Here is an 18,685-nt window from a genome sequence, read left to right as displayed (position 1 = left end):
TCTTTTGTTTTGTTTGGATAGGGTTTCTCTGTGTAGCTCTGGGTGTCCTGGAACTCACTATGTAGACCAGGCTGCCTGTACCTCCCCCGTGCTGGGATTAAAGGCATGTGCCATCACACCCAACATAAAAATCTATTTTTAATCTATGTGTATTTGTGTGCAGGTGCCCAAAGGAAGTCAGAAAGGGTGTTGGATCCCCTTGTAACAACCCCCTGTAGTTACAAGCAGTTGCCAGATGTGGGCGCTGGGCACTAAACTCAGTAGCCACCGAGTCATCTCACCAGCCCCAGCTGCCATCTTGATGTAGCCGCATTATTTTCTAGTTGGGTGACTTTGGGGCAAGTCAACGCCCTTCCTGAATCTCATGGTCGCACCTGAACAAGGTCTGTAGCCCTGGTGATATAGGCCTGTTATACGAGCTGCTTGGAAGACTAAGGCAGGAAGATTGCAAATTCAAGGCCAGCCTGGGAAACTTCCTGAGACGGTCCCTGTCTCAAAACAAGGAATGAATAGAAGAATTAGGGAGATGGCTCAGTGGTTAAGAGCACCTGTATAAGCACGAGGACTTGAGTTCAAGTCTGCAGCACCTACCCACAGCATGGGGTGGAGACAGGATGCTGGAGTGTGCTGGCTGACAGCCTAATTCTGGAGGGCTGAGGATGTAGCTCATGGTGGAGAGCCTGCTAAGCATGTGAGACCTTAGGTTCAGTCCCCAGTACCACAAGAGAACAAAAGAGAGATAGCTTAGAGTCCATACTGTTCTTTCTGGCAGTCACTCAGGGAATACACGCCTTTACTGACCAAAAACCACAGGCCTTCTCTCCTACAGGCTTCCCCGCTCTGCACAGGGCTTCATAGATCAAGACGACAGCGAGGTGGCTGGAGAGGTGGCCAAGCAGTCAAGATCACCCGCTGCTCGTGTAGAGAGCCTAGGTTTGGTTCCCAGCACCCACATGGCTGCTCACCACCATCTGCAACTCTACTTCCAGGGGATCCAAGCCCCCTTTTCTGGCTTGAGGGCACCAGGAACAGACATGTACAGGCAACACACCTACACATTTCATGTATATTTTAAAGAGGGAAGCTATCCCGACCTCAGGCCTATGATCTCCTGCATCTACCTTGTATTTGGAATTACCTGGAGATACAGAGACAGAAAACAGCCATGGGTGGGACAGAGGGCCCTGTGTACAGTCCTGAACAAGGCAGGGTCCTTCCATTATCTTCTTACAATGAACAGACTGCCTTTTCCCACCTGTACCTCCCCACAAATTTGCCAGAGAATCCCTCTGCCCACAACACACCAAAGATAAATTAAGGTCATTTCTGTCTCAACTGTCTTCTTCACAGACGGGGCAGATGTGCTTCACCTATTCACAGGTCCTGTCCTAGTGCCCAGCCCATGATAACCCGACTCTGTCTCCCTCTCCCACAGTCCACTCTGTTCACAAGATCCAAGGGCAGATAAGACCATTGGAAACAAAACAACAAAAAAACACAGGGTTTTATTTCCATCCCATTGGGCAAGGCTCGGCAGGGCAGGGAGCAGGCTCTCATAGAGGGAAGAGGCCTCTACTCTACTTGCCGGCGATGAGCGGGTTCCGCAGCACCACAATGACCGAATCCCCGCGCAGGAACATCTTGGAGATGTAGCGGTCCTTGTTGACAGGCTTGGACTTCTTCTTACCCTTGCCGCTCTTGGGGACCTCAGTCCACATCTCTTTCACATTCTCCAGCACCATGTTGCAGTGCCTGGTGGGGCAGGGGTTGGGGAGAAGGATGGAGTGAGAGGGGGCATTCTGAGTGCCCACCTCTGCCTGGCACTGGGTGATCCCCCTAGCAGCAGGCATGGAGAAAGGGTGAAGCTCTAGTACCATCTCAGCCCATTCTGTGCCTCAGTTTTCCCCTTCTCCGAAATGGAGTTATCTATTCACAGGGCTGACTGAGGACTGGTGAAGGAATGCAGTATTTCTGAAGCATGATCCTGGCAGAGTAAAGGCAATCAAAATGGCTTCACTTCTGCCATCGCCTCTAAGTACTTGGGGAAACAGCAGGAGAGAACCCCTCTCCCTCCAAACCCAGAGGGTCCCAGGGTGCTGGGGTTAGGCATGGCTCCCAACACGTGCACGCCAGTGCCACACTGTCCTGTCCTCATGGCGCCAGGTGGCCATGTGTTTACAGTTGGATCAGTTCCTTCCAGAAATGCTTGCTTGGGGACAGCGAATGTGTATAATGATGGACATGTATGACTACATCATAAGACAACTCCTTATAGAAGGCACGACCTTAACTAAAAGATGAACCAGGCAAGATGGTGTATTTCATGCCTGTAATCCTAGCACATGAGATATACACGTAAGAAAGACAAATTTAAGCTGGGCAGTGGTGGTGCACACTTTAATCCCAGCACTCGGGAGGCAGAAGCAGGTGGATCTCTGTGAGTTCGAGGCCAGCCTGGTCTACAGAGTGAGTTCCAGGATAGCCAAGGCCACACAGAGAAACCCTGTCTCAAATAACACACACATAAAAAAAAAAAAAAATGGCACCCCACCCCCACTTTCTGATTTTTTAAATTTGTTTTGATTTTCTGAGGCTGGCCTCTAACTCGTGGTGACGCTGAGATTAAAGGTGTTTGTCACCATGTCCAGCTCACTGCCATGATGCTTCTGGTATAATCTCTCCTTCAGGCCCCTCAGAGCCCGCCCTCCCCGACAGCACCCACCTGTCAAAGGCCTTCACTCGCCCCAGGAGCTTCTTGTTGTTGCGACAGTTAATGAGCACCTGTGTGTTGTTCTTGACGGACTGTGTGAGCACCGAGAGGGGGCCCGTGTTGAACTCCTCCTCCTCTCGCTTCTGCAGCTCCTCTGGGGTCATCTCACTCTTGGGTTTATTGAGGAGACTCCTGAATAGAGAACCCATGGGTGAGATAGGCTCAGGTTGGAAGTGTGAGTGGTCAAAGTCCCTGGCCGGTGTCTCCTCAACCTGGCCCCCAAACACCCTCCCTGCTCAGTCTTTTCTGGAGGTAGGAGAGACACTTCCAATTTAGTCCGCTCCAGCTCATCTAACCACCACACCTCTTCCACCCACTTCATTGATGGCAACTCCATTCGGTGGGTTCTCTAAGCTAAAACTCTACTGTTTAATTGATTTCTGTTTGGGGACAGGATCTCATGTAGCTCAGGCTGGCCGTGAACTTGCTATGTAACTAAGGATGACCTTCAATTCTCAATTCTCCTGCACCACCTCCCAAGTTCTGGGATTACAAGGGTTCACCATCATTCCTGGCATTGGATTCTCCTCTAACATCTTACAGCAAGTCTACCCTCACGTCTTGTCATCTACCTCTACAATGTATGTAAAACCTGGCCGTTTCTACCCATGGCCTAAACTTCCATCATCTCTCTCCTGGTGCCCCACCCCCACAACATCTAACTATGGAACCCTGGCTGGCCTGGGGCTCAAACTGTCTGTCTCTGCCTCTAGAGTGCTGGGATTAACGGCATGTGCCACCATGCCCAGTTTGTGTGGCGCTGAGGACTGAACTCAGTACCCATGGTAGCCAAGGACTCTGTCCACAGAGCTATAACTCCAGCCCAAGGATTTCACCTTCAGTGTGTTCTTTTGTGCTGTCTACTCAATGCCTTCATTCCGACTCTTGATCATCTAACACACTGTATATACCCATTCATTACTCTATGGCCTCCCTACCCCATTCCTTTTACAAGTCCCAGTGAGATTTTTCACCCCTCTTGGGGGCAAGGACCTTTTAGTCACCATGTGTCTTAACTTATAAGCAGTCTATGTAATATCTGCTCAATGAATCAACACACCAAACCACCGCAGTAGCTTGCTACTCTAACAGTCTCTAATTAGGTCGAAAAGCCACATACCTGTTCTCTAATTTATCCTGGTTAAGTCTCTCCTTATTATTTTTTTCCCCTAGAGCCCTTCACTATTTTTATTCTTTATCCATTATACCACTCCCATTTAAAACTACTGTTATTTTTGGAAACTGTCTCGCTATGAACCGTGCCACGAACTAGCGATCCTCCTGCCTCAGCCTCTCGAGGCCTGGGATTCTAGGCATGTACCACCGGGCTCAGCTTTCCTCTTACAGTTCATTTTCACAAGACTCCGTACCTAGGAGGGTCCTAAGCCCATTAGGGAATAAAGCCGTCCCCTCCGGAACTCATGATCCTTCCAAGGCCCCACGCCCGGGCTCAAACACACTACTTTCGCTTGAAGAACTCTGCCCCCCCAGCTACGAACACCCCATTTCAACCGTTAATCTGCTAAACTGACCCCCTCCACCTTCGTGACCCCGCCAAAGCCCAGCCCGGCCTCACATGGTGGAGGTTTCGCTCGCAGATCACGCCCGCCTCCACCGCGTTGCTCTGGCCTCCGGAGTCGAGCGAGGGGAGGGCGGGACTTCCGCCCTCCTGCGGCTCACTTCCGTCAGCGCCTGCGCAACCCACACCAGAGGGTGTGGGCGTGCCATGTTGCCATAGTGACCCATCCGCTGGGTGCTGCCGTTGAAAATGCCTCGGGGGAGGATTCGAGGCCATTGAGGATCACAATAGGGGGGGTCTCTGCTCACGACTAGGAGGGGAAAATAAAAGGGGGCCTGACTTGAATTACTCCCTGTCCAACAGTCTAAGTGGAAGAAGGGAACGCAATACCGTTTCCAAACACCCGCAGACACGCTTTTCCTAAGGGGCGTGGTTTCGGGCAAGCCAATCGACTCCTTGCTTTAGGGGTTGGTGCCGCCCCTTTGTCCTGGAGCGACGGTTCCTAGATGTGTTTCTTGAGCGACATGATGAGGGGCGTGGCTCCACGCCGGCGAAAGCGGTTTCACACAGTCAGACGCAAGTCATTGGCTGATCCGCTTCCGGGGGGGCGGGCCCTAAGTTTTCCGCGCTGCCTTTTGGGTTGTACGACGTTTAGGAGAGCCAATCGCAGTCATTTGGGGGACGAAGCAGCCACTCTCCTTGTTTTTTGAATCCACCATGGGCGGATCTTGGCCTAAACTCAAACCACAGTCCAGGGACTGGTTTCAGGGCAAAGCTGCCATGCGATCCGGGAGCCGCGGGCGGCCCCGGCAGCGGCTCGGGGATCGGGGCTTCATGCAACCGCCTTCACTTTCCAAGCGCCGCCTGCTGCCGCGAGTGCGGCTCCTGCCTCTGCTACTGTTGGTGCTGGCCCTGGGCTTGGCTTTCTATGTCGTCTGGTACGGCTGGCACCCGGGATTTGAAGAGCTGTCACGGAGCCGGGATCTGCGGGTGAGGCCTGGCTGGGGCCCGGGCACTGTCATTCCTTCATTTCCTTTCGTATAGACTCTCAGGTTAACGTGGCTGTATCGTATGGCCCTTGTCTCAGGTGCCATCTCTTTTTCCATCATTTGAGCGCATGCCCCTTCCCAACAGAATAAGGCTTCCGGCTTGTTTTGTAATAGCCCTTTCTGAGCATGAAGGGTCAGCACAGCAACACTGGTAGACTTGAGTTCTACCCCCAAGCCATCTATTTAAAAGAATCTCTATCACCCGGTTTTCGATTTCCCCGTCAGGACTGCAAGTAGGATGGACCCGATTTGCTTTAAAGACTTTCTCCCAATCTAGGATATATCCTCCAAGTCTTTGACGCATCACCCAGAAGAGTCAGGGCTCCTAGGGGGGCAACGGCGCCCAGGAGAGGGTGGGAATGGGGTTGTCTTCATTTTTCTTCTCCCCATCCCATTTCCCAACCAAGGCCCCGCTGATTGGAAGCCTTCCAGAAGCCAAGCTGCGGAGGGTGGTAGGGCAGCTGGATCCGCAGCGTCTCTGGGGGACTTTCCTGCGTCCCCTGCTGATTGTGCGACCCCCAGGTAGTCCTGGCAATGTCCAAGTGAGAAAGGTAAAGGGTCTTATTTCCAATCCCTAAACTCCTTTCCCCAGCCTGTCAGGAAATGGAACGCAGGCGTCTAAGATCCAGGAACAGCCAGGAGGCAGACTGGGCTCTGATGGGGGGGGTGTGTGTGTGTGAGAACCAGACTCTAGATTCTCACGGTGTGCAGAAATCCCAAACTATACAACCCCTGCCGAGAGCTTCTATGCATTAGGCACAGCAATGTATTGTCTGGTGAGATTGAAATCAATATGATGGAGAAATTGAGGCCCAGGGGAGTTATTACATTTTGTCCAAATTCCCACAGCTACTTGAGGTTAGACTACAAGGTTGGCTTCAGAATGGGTGGTGTAGCATTGCTTTGTTGCCATTTAGACACTGCATTTAGGATCCACCTTAGTTGGACTAGTTTTCTTAACCTCTCTGGGACTCAATTTTCTCATCTGCAAAATGGGGACATTCACTGACATTGTTAACTTCATAGGGATTGTAGAACAGGCTTGGCACATAGTGAGAGCTTTTTAAGAGGAAGTCAGAGCTTGTCTCAACAGGAGAGCACTTGCATAGAATCCGCCAATGTGAGATTGGGCGTGTGGCTCAATGGTAGAAGACTTGCCTAGTATCCACCAGTGTGGGGCTGTGGCTGTGTCAACAGCATGCGGGAAATCCTGGGTCAGCTCTCAGCACCATGGAGAGAGAGAGACAGAGAGAGAGAGAGAGAGACAGAGAGAGAGAGAGACAGAGAGACAGAGAGAGACAGAGAGAGAGAACTGTCCATGGCTGGGTATGGTGGTGGTGGCCTGGGTCTATAATCCTTTCAGGAAGCAGAAGCATGACCTGGGGTTCTAGGACAGCCTCAGCTACACAGCAAGTTGGAGGCTAGCCTGGACTACATAGTGAGAGTCTGTCTCAACATAAACATTAGCCTGAAGTCTTGTTGCTATCAAGATAGGTGTGGTTACCCACATCTGGCACACAGTTGTTCATCAGCAAAAGCAAAAGTGGGACTCTCTGGGCACCCAGACTGCTCTGCGTGGCTCCAGTCACAAGACCCTTCTCCCCACCTCCTCCCCAGTCCCTGTCCACCCTCCTGCCTCTCTCTTGCCACTAGTTCCTGGAGGCCACGCTGCGGTCCCTGTCAGCAGGCTGGCACGTGGAACTGGACCCTTTCACAGCTTCAACACCCCTGGGGCCACTGGACTTCGGGAACGTGGTGGCCACGCTTGACCCAGGAGCTGCCCGTCACCTCACCCTCGCCTGCCATTATGACTCCAAGTTCTTCCCTCCTGGGTCACCCCCTTTTGTGGGGGCCACAGATTCGGCTGTACCCTGTGCCCTGCTTCTGGAGCTGGTCCAGGCCTTTGATGTGATGCTGAGCAGATTCAAGAAGCAGGTGAGAGTTGGGGAAGGTGGACTGTCACTGCCCACATCCTCTCTTGCTTCTGTCATTCTTTTCTTTTTTGAAATAGGGTTTCACCAGAGTGTAGCCCAAGCTGGCCTTGAACTCAGCCCTTCTTCTGCATCACCTTTCCAAGCAGTGGGGTGGCAGGTACACGCCACATACCCCACCTTTGTCTTCTCCAACCTCCACTGTCCTCTTTGTTTTCCAACGTATGCTCTATGCACTGAGACACAAGGATTTTTTTTTTCTCTCCAGCCAGGTCTCATGTAGGCCACACTAGCATCAAACTCAAGAATGAACTTGAATTTCTGACCCTCTTGCCTCCATCTCCTGAGAGCTGGCATTATAGCCATACATGCATGCCTCAGTTAGGGTTTCTATGGCTGTGAAGAGACACCATGACCATGGCAACTCTTATAAAGGAAAACATTTAATTGGGGCTGGCCTACAGTTTCAGAGGGTCAGTCCCTTATCGTCATGGCGGGTGACATGGTGGCATGCGGGTAGACAGGTGCTGGAGAAGGAGCTGAGAGTTCTACATCTTGATCCGCAGGCAACAGGAAGTGAACTGTGTCCCATACTGAGTGTAGCTTGAGCATAGGAGACCTCGAAGCCCACCCCACAGTAACACACTTCCTCCAACAAGGCCATACCCACCCCAACAAAGCCACACCTCCACTCCCCATGGGGGGCAATTTCTTTCAAGCCACCATATTCCCTGCCTGGGGTACCAGGACTGGGGTATTGCTGTGGTAGGTCTGATCATGTTTTGGGGAGTTTGAGTCAGGAAAGCAGTGGAATGCTCTAAGTACTGCTTAATGGGCCATGCTAGCAGGAATGTGGGGGACAGTGGGGCTGAGCTGATCTGATGAACTGTGCGAGCCTGGCTCAAGAGGCTTCAGAGGAGAAGAATATTAATATGTGTCTACAGATTGTTCTTGTGATATTTTGATGAAGAATGTGGCTACTTTTTGCCCTTGTCCAAAGAGTGAGTCTGAGGCTGAAATGAAGAGTTTTGGATTAATTCCCTTGGCAGAGGACATCTCAAAACAGACTAGTATAGATTCTGTCATGTGGTTACTCATGTTAACTCTGTGTTTTGTTTATTTGTTTGTTTTTTGTTTTCTTTTTGATTTTTCGAGACAGGGTTTCTCTGTGTAGTTTTAGAGCCTTTCCTGGATCTCGCTCTGTAGCCCAGGCTGGCCTTGAACTCACAGAGATCTGCCTGGCTCTGCCTCCCAAGTGCTGGCATTAAAGGTGTGGGCCATCACTGCCTGGCTTATGTTAACTCTTATGAAGATTTATAATGATGAAGAGCAAGCTGAGCAAGGAAAAATACAAAATGTACAGACTGAGGAGAAAAGGGGGCACCAGAAGTGGGATGGAGCTAAATTCTGTGTTCAAGGAGATAAACAGATTAAGAAATAGATTAAAGGGAGTGGTGACCTCAGGGGAAGATGCCACCCAGCTAAGTTTCCAACTTGTAAAAAAGAATTAAGAACAGCTTTAGGTCCAGGCATGGTGGTATATATATGTCTTTAATCCCAGCACACTGGGGACAGAGGCAAGCTGATCTCTGAGTTTGTGTCCAGCCTGGTTTACAGAGCAAGTTTCAGGACAGCCAAGCTTAGACAGTGAAGGAAACCATTGAAAACAGAAAGCTGGTGAGGATATAATTGAGCAAGGCGGCCATATTCCAGGCCCAAACAAGCAGCAGAACTTGGCAGCTTCAGTCACATGGTTCCAGCTTTAGTTTAGAGTCAAGGATAGAAGAAAGGTGTTATGGAACCTTCCTCTAAGACTAAGGAAAGCTGCGGAGGCCAGGCATGTGTCAGGGGTGTCCCGGCATGGAGGCCCAGAGACGCCATTGTGTGAAGCTGTGAAGGTGAAACCTGGATTGCCTTGGAGACCCCAATATGTTAGAGATGCCAGAGCTGTGGGATACCTGCCAAGGAGAGCTGCTAAGAGGGAGTGGAACCAGCCTAAGAGGAAGGAGTGTGTTGCAGTCAATAAAGCTGAAAGGAGCTGGAGATTGGAAGAGCATTTGACATCAGACATGGAGATGCAGAGTTTGGAGTTTGCCCAGCTGGTTTTTGGTCTTGCTTTGGTCTAATATTTCCTCACTATGCTCCCTTCCCTATGTTTTGGAATGATAACATATATCCTTTGCTATTATATGTTGGAAGTATGTGAGCTGCTTTTTGATTTTGCAGGGGGTTACAGTTAAGAGATTGCACGAAGTCTCAGAAGCGACTTTGAACTTTGGACTTTTAATTAAGTTGGAGACTGTTACAGACTATGGGGACTTTTGAAATTGGGCTGAATGCATTTTTGCAATATGATATGGCTACAAGCCTATGGGGGCCAAGGAGTGGAATGTGATGGTTTGAAAGAAAATGGCCCCCAAAAGGAGTGGCACCATTAGGAGGTGTGGCTTTGTTGGAGTGCGTGTGGCCTTGTTGGAGGAAGAGTGTCACTGTGGAGGTGGGCTTTGAGGTTTGCTATACTTAGGATCTGCCCAATGTGACACACAGTTACTTCTGCTGCCTGCCATCAAGATGTAGAACTCTCAGCTCCTTCTCCAGCACTATGTCTGCCTGCATGCCACCATGGTTTCTCACCATGACAATAATGGACCTAACCTCTGAACTGTAAGCCAGCCTAAATTAAATGTTCTCGTTAGTAAGAGTTGCTGTGGTCATGGTGTCTCTTCACAGCAATAGAAACCCTAACTAAGACATTGCACTGCCATGTCTTGTTTATGCTGTTCTGAAGACTGAACCCAGGTCTTGATGGATGCTCAGTAAGCCCTATCAATTGAGCTACACCCCCAGCTTCCCACAGGGATCTTTCTACATCCTAAATGGCAGCTCCTGCCCTCCTGTGTCCAGAAACTTTCCCATGGCCCCCATTCCATTCTAAGCATAAGCCAGAGTCCTGAGGGGAGCCCATGAGATGCACTCTGTTAACAGTCTAGCTGTCCCAGTCATGGCTGCACTCTAGCCACGCCCCTATCTGTGCCCCTCCAATCCACAGGCTTCATTTTCACCTCATTAGCATTTGCTCTTTGCTCTGCACAGATTATGTTTTTTTTCTGAGATATGCCCCCCGCCACCCCATGGCTCTCCAACAGTCTTTTTTTTTTTTTTTGCAAGGAAACCTTTCCAACCACCCTCAAATACCTTCCTGGCACTGCCCGCTCCTTATGGCACTGACAACTCATTTTCTCTAATCACAGTACTACTTTCCATGACCGTACAGACCCGGCTTCTTCTCCTTCCTGTTACGTCTCCCTGAGTCAGAATAAAATGGGACCGCAGTAGACTCTGGGATGAATGAAAACACACATTTCATTATGTTTCTCTCCCCCTCAAGCCCTTCTCTGGCTCCGTAGTGCTCCTGGAATATAACAAAGCCTGAAATCTGTGGATCTTGCAGACTCTTCTGCTACCTGTCAAACCCCCCGGACCCCAGCTCTGCTCCAGGCTGCCCCCTTGCCTGGGAACACTGTTCCTTCTTTGTTGTTCCCAACTCGTATCAACTCACCCCCGGTGCAAACATCCCTATCTAATAGAATCAGTGGCCACTGTAGGCCAGATCACCCTTCAGCCAGCGTCCCGTGCCCTCAGAAACTAGATCTTGGGAGCATTTGTCCCAATCCCAATCATGTTTCATTGTACAGTTATTCCCTTTTGGTTGGGTCTGTCTGTCTGTCTGTTGCCCAACTGGGCTTAAGTAATAACACCAAGAGCTGGTTCATTCAGTTCTTACAGACCTGGATTCAAATGTGATCCTGTGAACAGAACTATTAACCCCATTCATAGATGAAGAAATTGAGCCAACTCTGGTGGCACAGGCCTGTAATTCCAGCTCCTCCAGACATGGAGGTCTGAGGAGCAGAAGTTCAAGGCCAGCCAGGGCTACACAGCTCAAGGGTAGCCTGGGCTACACAGTGAGCTCAAGGGTAGCCTGGGCTACACAGTGAACTCAAGGGTAGTCTGGGCAATTTGGTGAAACCCTGTCTCAAAAGGGTGTAGCTCAAGCCAGGTGGTGGTGGCGCACGCCTTTAATCCCAGCACTCGGGAAGCAGAGCCAGGCGGATCTCTGTGAGTTGGAGGCCAGCCTGAGCTACAGCGTGAGTTCCAAGAAAGGCTCCAAAGCTACACAGAGAAACCCTGTCTCAAAAAAAAAAAAAAAGGGTAGCTCAGTCTACAGTGCGTGTCGAGCAAATGGGCCTCCCTAAAGCCATCCCCCAGAGCACAAAAAAGGGGAAAAGAAATAAAAATGGGCATTATGCTGCACACCTGCAACCCCAGGTAGGGAATCAAGAAGGCTGGGAGCTTCAGGCCAGCTTGGGCTGCACTAGACTTTATCTCAAAACAAAACAAAGTTACCGTATCTAACAACCGCCTAAAGCATGATCTGAACCCTCTTGGCTCACCCTGTGACTTCTGTCACATCACATGAACAAGAACACTTGGTTTGTCCCATCAGCTGTGCAGAGGCAGGGCATGTGGGTGGGCCCATGCCAAGGATTGGTGCTGATTTGGTTGCTTGTTTCCACAGGCAGCACCGGTGACCCTGCAGCTGCTCTTCTTGGATGGGGAGGAGGCGCTGAAGGAATGGGGACCAAGGGACTCCCTTTATGGCTCCCGGCACTTAGCTAAAATCATGGAGTCTATACCGCACAGCCCCGGCCCCACTCGGATCCAGGCTATTGTAAGATCCATTCTTCTGGGCTCTGGAGCAGAGGCAGGGAGGGGGAAGGAGGGTAGGGTCAGTACATCGGACGGACTCAGCAGCCTCCAGCCCTGGACTCCTTCCTCAGGAGCTCTTTGTCCTTCTTGACCTTCTGGGAGCACCCAGTCCAATCTTCTTCAGTCACTTCCCCCGCACAGCGCGCTGGTTCCAACGACTGAGGAGCATCGGTAAGGAGGGTAGGCCAAGGCCAGGGTAGGTCAGTCACCTGACCTCTGTGTGCTCATCTGCCTTCTCTCTCCACCCCTGGGCTAAGAAACTAGGACAGAAACAAACTGACCCTAGGAAGGTTGGCGTAGCGACTGTGACAGTCTCTTGTCTGAGACTGTGAGACTGGCCTAGTTTCAAACCCTGGGTCTGCCTGCGCAAGACACTTCCTCTCTCTAATCTTCTATTTCTTTTTGTTTTGTTTTTGTGGTTTTTCAAGACAGGGTTTCTCTGTGTAGCCCTGGCTGGCCTTGAACTCAGAGATCTGCCTACCTCCTCCTCCTGAGTGCTGGGATTAAAGGCGAATACCATTAGCACCCAGTTAAGCCTCTATTTCTTTTTTTTTTTTTTTTGGTTTTTCGAGACAGGGTTTCTCTGTGTAGCTTTGCGCCTTTCCTGGAACTCACTTTGGAGACCAGGCTGGCCTCGAACTCACAGAGATCCGCCTGGCTCTGCCTCCCGAGTGCTGGGATTAAAGGCGTGCGCCACCACCGCCCGGCAAGCCTCTATTTCTTATATGTAAAATAGGCATGGTGATAATGCTAACAGAGCATAGTTGTGAACTGGTCATCACAGTGGTGCATGCCTGAAATCTCAACACTCAGGAAGTTGAGGCAAGATCACAAGTTCAAGGCTATCCTGGGCTACATAGTGAGTTCCATGCTAGAGTAAGCTGCCTGGTGGTGTTCACCTGTATCCCAGCACTTGGAAGTCTGAGGCAAGAGGATTGTGAATTCTAGGCACGTCTGGGCTATGAAGCAAGACCTTAGCTCAAAATAACTATCAGCCTACATGGGTGGTACATGCCTGTAATCTCAGCACTTGGGAGATAGTTGTAGGGCAGGAGGATCAGGGTTCAGCCATCCTCGGCCACACACAGAGTTTAAGGCCAGCCTGCAGCTACACGAGAGCCCGTCTCTAAAAACTGTCATAATAAATACATAGTTAAATTTAAAAATTAGGAACAGTGAGGCCAGCGACATGGCTCAGTAGGTAAAGGTGCTTGCCTCAAAAGCCTGGCAGCCAGAGTCAATTCCCAGAACCCACGTAAAGGCGGGGGAAAACTGACTCCACAGAGCTGTCCTCTGACCTCCACATGCACACAACCGCATCACACACAGACGAATAATAGAGAAATAGGGCATCCACCTTCTCGACAGAGAAGGATTAAATGAGACTAGGAATAGGAAGCTTGCCATTAAAAACAACAACAAACCATGGTGCTGGAGAGACGGCTCACCAGTGAACAGCAGGGTGCTCTTCCAGAGGACCTGGGTTTGAGTCCCAGCACCCATGTGGCAGCTCCCAACTGTAACTCCAGTTCTAGGGGATCTGATGCCCTTTGGCCTCCCAGGCACTGCATGCACATGGTACACACATGTATATATTGTTTTGGGGTGATACCTCTGACTGCTGACTGATTTTGCTCTACAATCTTGCCTCTCCAGAGAAGCGCCTTCACCGTCTGAACCTACTGCAGTCTCACCCACAGGAAGTGATGTACTTCCAACCTGGGGAGCCCCCCAGCTCCGTGGAAGATGACCACATCCCCTTCCTCCGCAGAGGTACTTGCTGGGGCAATAGTACAAGGAAGCCTCTTCCCCAGGGCTAGGGGCTGCTGGCAAGTGCTCAGTCTTGATTTCTCCATCTGTCAAGTGGGGAGAATGGAGGGCATCAGAAATGCAAATGCATGCCCAGCGAGCCAACAACACTGCCTCTTGCATGCCAGGCAAGCACTGGTCCATTTCCTCACTGGTTCCTCAGGGAGTGCTTCCACGGGCAGGTGAGGAAGTAGGTGTCACAGATAGTCTGCCTGTCTCTGTGGTTACACAGGGAAACATTCAAAGAGCAGGATCCCAATGTAAGAGTTAAGAGTACAGGTTCACTGGGCAGTGGTGGCACACGCCTTTAATCCCAGCACTCAGGAAACAGAGGCAGGAGGATCTCCATGAGTTTCAAGGCCAGCCTGACCTACAGAACTAGCTCCAGGACAGCCAGGGTTACATACAGAGAAGTCCTGTCTCAAAAAACAAAAAAGGGCTGGAAAGATGGCTCAATGGTTAAGAGCACTGGCTGCTCTTCCAGAGGATCCAGGTTTAATTCCCAGCACCCATGTGGTAGCTCACAACTGTCTGTAACTCCAGTTCAAGGGTTCCAACACCCTCACACAGACATACATGCAGGTAAATCACCAATGCCCTTAACATACAAATAAATAATTAAAGCAACAACAACAAAACCCCCAAACAAACAAAAAAGAGATAAAGACAGGGTCTCACTATGTAGCTCTGACTGTCCTGGAATTCACTTTGTAGACCCAGGATGACCTCAAACTCAGAGATCTGCCTGCCTCCGCCTCCCAAGTGCTAGGATTAAAGGCGTGCATTACCACACCCAGCTCTAATTACTTTTCTTAAACAATATGTACCCTCTCACACTTAGAATCATTCTTCAAGGCTTGGGCATGTAATTCAGGGGTAGAGCACTTGCTTAGCATGCCCAAGGTCGTGGGTTGAGAGGTTATGTAAGTGCTAGCACTGACTATCTTCTGTGGCTGTGGGTTGAGGGGGTGCTCTGTAGCAGGGGTGGGTTGCAGCTGGTGGCCGAATCTCCTGTCCCCTCCAGGGGTCCCGGTGCTCCACCTCATCGCCACGCCCTTCCCTGCTGTGTGGCACACACCTGCTGACACTGAGGCCAACCTCCACCCGCCCACCGTGCACAACCTGAGCCGCATCCTTGCCGTGTTCCTGGCTGAGTACCTGGGACTCTAGCCTGCAGACCAATACCTTAGAAGGATCTTACACTCAGCTGGGGACATGGCAGGGGCATCTTGAGCCAGTGCAGGGTGGCCAGGCTCACCTCAGACCGTATGCTACAACCATCTCAAGCCACTGCACTTCAAGGACATGCCAGGAACACTGAGGGTATGAGAGAGCCAAAAGAATATTTTTGGCTTCTGTCCTGAAGTAAACGGACTGGTCTGGAAGTTCCCAGGGACCAAATGATGTGTCATGGGCTGGTACCTGAACCAGCACTACCAACCAAATGAATCCTCTGTGGCTAATGTTTTATGTCAGTTTATTTGTCAGAATAGCAGCCTTGCTGCTGCATGGACCCAGTTCTGACTCCCACGTGGGCATGGGTTCAGAACTCAGGACAGAGATCAGCTCGATGCTCCACCTTCTGCTTGGCTCAGGGGTTAAGGGGAAGCGAAGGCCACAGTTCCCACTGGGAAACGACATTAAATGAGTTTGTGCACTCAAAAGGTGAGATCTTGCAGGTTAGAGAGAACGAAGTGGTTCTCAAAGTGGAACCCCTTTATGAGAAGTACCTCAAATGAAGCTGCCTCAGAAGATACTTTGGGAAATACTAGGTTTGAGAGTGGGAATGGACTGAACAGACTACGCGTCCCTGGACCCAGCAACCCCAGACCACCATTTCCTTTTGTAGAGCAAGCTTGCCATGAAGGGACAAGAGATCCAGCTGACTCCACCTCCGCTGGGATTAAAAGCACAAGTCACCACACCCAGCACTATTTCTTTCTTTTTCGACAAGGCCTAACTGTATAGCTCTGACTTTCCTGGAACTGTGCAGTTCATGTTGGCCACAAACTCCCAATCCTCCTACCCAGTCCTGAGTGCTGGATGAACTGGTTTCTACCTCGACATAGCCAGCCAGGGGTTGTTTCATAAGTCCATGTAAATAAACAGCCTTCTAAGATCCACCCCAAACCCACTGAACCAGGACCAATGGGAGGGGCAGAATAGTAACAGAGTGGGTATCGTGGAATCCTTTTTTGTTTTTTTTGTGGTTTTTTGAGATGGGGTTCTTCTGTGTAACAGCCCTGGCTGTCTGGAACTCACAGAGAGCCACCTGCCTCTGCCTCCCAAATGCTGGAACTAAAGGCGTGCGCCACCACCGACTGGCTTGTGGAATTCTTTAATCCCAGCACTCAGAAAGCAGAGAGGCAGGCGGACCTCTGAGTTTAAGGCCAGCCTGATACACAGAGAAACCCTGTCTCAAAAAACAAAAAAGGAACAAACATTTGTGGGAACCTCCTCATTAACTGAGTTCGGAGCCCCTTATCATTGAGGCCAGCTTGGTGAGTGTGGAGTTGCTTAGCGGTTGTACCTGAGGAGAAGGCGGGTGGTGGAACCAGGTTGAGAGGCGGCTCAGTCAGCTAGCCCTTGCTGAGCACGTGTGAGAAGCCGCCCTTCATCTCAGTGAGAGGGAGTGTTAATGAGGGGTCCACTGGCTTTCCCGGTGAACTGCAGATTTCATGGGAACCTGAACCATAACTCAGGGTATAAAGTAAGAGCCAGGTGTGATGACTAGGTCCATTAATCCCAGCTCACCTAGCTCAAGCCCCACCTGGTGGAGAATAAATGCAAAGCTGGACAATTTAGTGAGACCCTATCTCAAAATGAGCTGAGAATGCAGCTTAGTTACCTACAGCATCTGCCTAGAGTCCCCCAGTGAGGGGCTGGGGTGTGGCTCAGTGGTAAAGCATTTGCCTAGCATATGTGGTCTTGGGTTCCATCCTCAGCAACACACACACACACACACACAAACGCACAAAAAATTCACCATCAGATTATATGTATAAGGTTCTGTGAAATGAATCGTATGGGCCTGTGAAAAGGCTTCAGTGGGTAGAAGCACTTGCTGCGGAAGCCTGATGACCTCAGCTCGATCCCTGGAGCCCACAGTGGGAGGAGAGACCTGCACATGTGTGCTGTGCCCTGTGTGCACCTGCACCACTTGTTATGAATATTAAGATCTGTTTATGCTGTGGAATATTTGTTTGATGCATTCTTTTTTTTTTTTTTTTTTTTTTTTTTTTAAAGATTTATTTATTATGTATACAGCATGTATGCCTGCAGGCCAGAAGAGGGCACCAGATCTCGTTACAGATGGTTGTGGGCCACCATGTGGTTGCTGGGAATTGAACTCAGGACCTCTGGAAGAGCAGTCAGTGCTCTTAACCTCTGAGCTATCTCTCCAGCCCTGATGCATTCTTTTATGCTGCATTTGTTTAACTCAGTGAAACTGTGTTTCTTTGCCTTTCTAAAACACCTGCTTGGTCTAATAAAGAACTCTTTGGGGGGCTGCCACCAGCTCCCAAATAAATACACAGAGACTTATTACTTATGAATGCCCCTCCTTAGCTTGGCTTGTTTCTAGCCAGCTTTTATTAAATTAACCTGATTCTCTTCTTTTATGTTTTGCCTCTGGGCTATTATCTTTCTCTATTCTATATACCTTTCTTTCCTTCTTACTCCGTGGCTGTTTGTATGGCTGGCCAATGGTGTCCTCTCCTCACCCTCTCTCATTCTTTTTCTCCTTCTATTTATTCTCTCTGCCTGGCAGCCCCGCCTGTCCCTCTCCTGCATAGCTATTGGCCATTTAGTTCTTTATTAGACCAATCAGGTGTTTAAGACAGGCACAGTAGCATAGCTTCACAAAGTTAAACAAATGCAACATAAAAGAATGCAACACATCTTTGCATCATTAAACAAATACTCCACAACTACCACCCACACAGCACACACACATGCACAAAATGATACTGAGAATGAAAGAACCTTATGGTTTTAACTTGGGTCCCATCCCCAGTGTGTCTGTCTATAAAAAACGAGGGGCTGGGAAGTTCTGATGGACTGAGGGTACTCACAGCATGTGTAGCAGCTCCACCATGAAGGGACTTCCCTTCCTGCACCACAGGGACAGCAGGAATTCCTGCAGTCACAGACCACAGCAATGAGGACCACTGCCGAAGCACCACACAACGGCGACCCGAGGGCCCCAAACTCACCCGACGATGCTGGACTCCTGAAAGAAGCAGGGCCCCTTCTCCTCCTTTCCCACCCCACCCTGCCAAGCACAGACTGTGGGTCTCTTCTGTTACCAAATCCCTTCCCTTAACATCACACAGACCAGTCTGGCCCTGCTTTATAAATATTGATTTTATAGAAAGGACCAATTCAAAATTGGTCAGTTGCCACACACTAGAAGCTTCCAGAACCACAATGAATGAGAAAACAAAACAAAACACCCCAAAAGAGGAAAAAACCCAAACAAAATCTTGGATTGCTGGGCGGTGGTTGCGCACGCCTTTAATCCCAGCACTCAGGAGGCAGAGGCAGGTGGATCTCTGTGAGTTTGAGGCCAGCCTGGTCTACAGAGTAAGTTCTAGGATAGCCAGGGCTACACAGAGAAACCCTGTCTCAAAAAACAAAAATAAATTAAAAAAAAAAAAATCTTGGACCAAACTGCCTAAAAATCAAGGTCCCAGTTAACCAAAAGATTCTAAAGAACCTTGTGGCTTGTGGGGGAGGGGGGGCGGAGACCCGAATGCCTCACTGAGTACCCCAAGTGGAAGGAAGAATTACCTAGAATTTCAGACCCACTGTCCTTGCCCTCTGAGGGAGGCAAGGG

The 18,685-nt window shown here is 50.1% G+C and overlaps 2 protein-coding genes across 4 annotated transcripts; one reads left to right on the top strand and one right to left on the bottom strand.

Moving 5' to 3' along the window:
• Positions 1 to 1,486: 1,486 nt before the first annotated feature.
• Positions 1,487 to 4,475, bottom strand: Snrpd2 (small nuclear ribonucleoprotein D2 polypeptide). Its single transcript, XM_052760515.1, has 3 exons — positions 4,347 to 4,475; positions 2,723 to 2,902; positions 1,487 to 1,752 (listed from the first exon to the last, which is right to left on the bottom strand). Coding segments are annotated over exons 1-3 (357 nt in total). The 5' UTR covers positions 4,349 to 4,475; the 3' UTR covers positions 1,487 to 1,577.
• A 528-nt stretch (positions 4,476 to 5,003) lies between these two features.
• On the top strand, positions 5,004 to 18,668 carry Qpctl (glutaminyl-peptide cyclotransferase like). Of its 3 annotated transcripts, none has more exons than XM_052760510.1 (7): positions 5,006 to 5,279; positions 5,746 to 5,889; positions 6,992 to 7,273; positions 11,849 to 12,001; positions 12,111 to 12,210; positions 13,696 to 13,812; positions 17,972 to 18,668. In XM_052760510.1, exons 1-7 carry the CDS (start codon positions 5,007 to 5,009, stop codon positions 18,544 to 18,546), a joined length of 1,644 nt encoding a protein of 547 aa, XP_052616470.1. In that variant the 5' UTR covers position 5,006; the 3' UTR covers positions 18,547 to 18,668. The 3 variants fall into 3 exon arrangements, with proteins under 3 accessions (XP_052616471.1, XP_052616470.1, XP_052616473.1); XM_052760513.1 differs by lacking the exon at positions 17,972 to 18,668 and adding an exon at positions 14,873 to 15,971 and having other exon boundaries at positions 5,019 to 5,279; XM_052760511.1 differs by lacking the exon at positions 5,746 to 5,889 and having other exon boundaries at positions 5,004 to 5,279.
• Positions 18,669 to 18,685: the final 17 nt, after the last annotated feature.

This window comes from Peromyscus californicus, unplaced genomic scaffold (genome assembly GCF_007827085.1).
Source record: "Peromyscus californicus insignis strain IS unplaced genomic scaffold, ASM782708v3 Scaffold_4__1_contigs__length_199733344, whole genome shotgun sequence".
Lineage (NCBI taxonomy): Eukaryota > Metazoa > Chordata > Mammalia > Rodentia > Cricetidae > Peromyscus > Peromyscus californicus.
This window is presented reverse-complemented; position numbering and strand designations above follow the sequence as displayed.

Excerpts from the sequence above, each read along its gene's own strand:
- Snrpd2 (XM_052760515.1), bottom strand. Across the intron at positions 1,753-2,722 it reads CGAGTGAAGGCCTTTGACAG|GCACTGCAACATGGTGCTGG; the intron begins GTGGGTGCTGTC and ends CTGCCCCACCAG.
- Qpctl (XM_052760510.1), top strand. The coding sequence starts at position 5,007 with ATGGGCGGATCTTGGCCTAAACTCAAACCACAGTCCAGGGACTGGTTT. Across the intron at positions 7,274-11,848 it reads TGAGCAGATTCAAGAAGCAG|GCAGCACCGGTGACCCTGCA; the intron begins GTGAGAGTTGGG and ends TTGTTTCCACAG. Across the intron at positions 12,002-12,110 it reads CCACTCGGATCCAGGCTATT|GAGCTCTTTGTCCTTCTTGA; the intron begins GTAAGATCCATT and ends CTCCTTCCTCAG.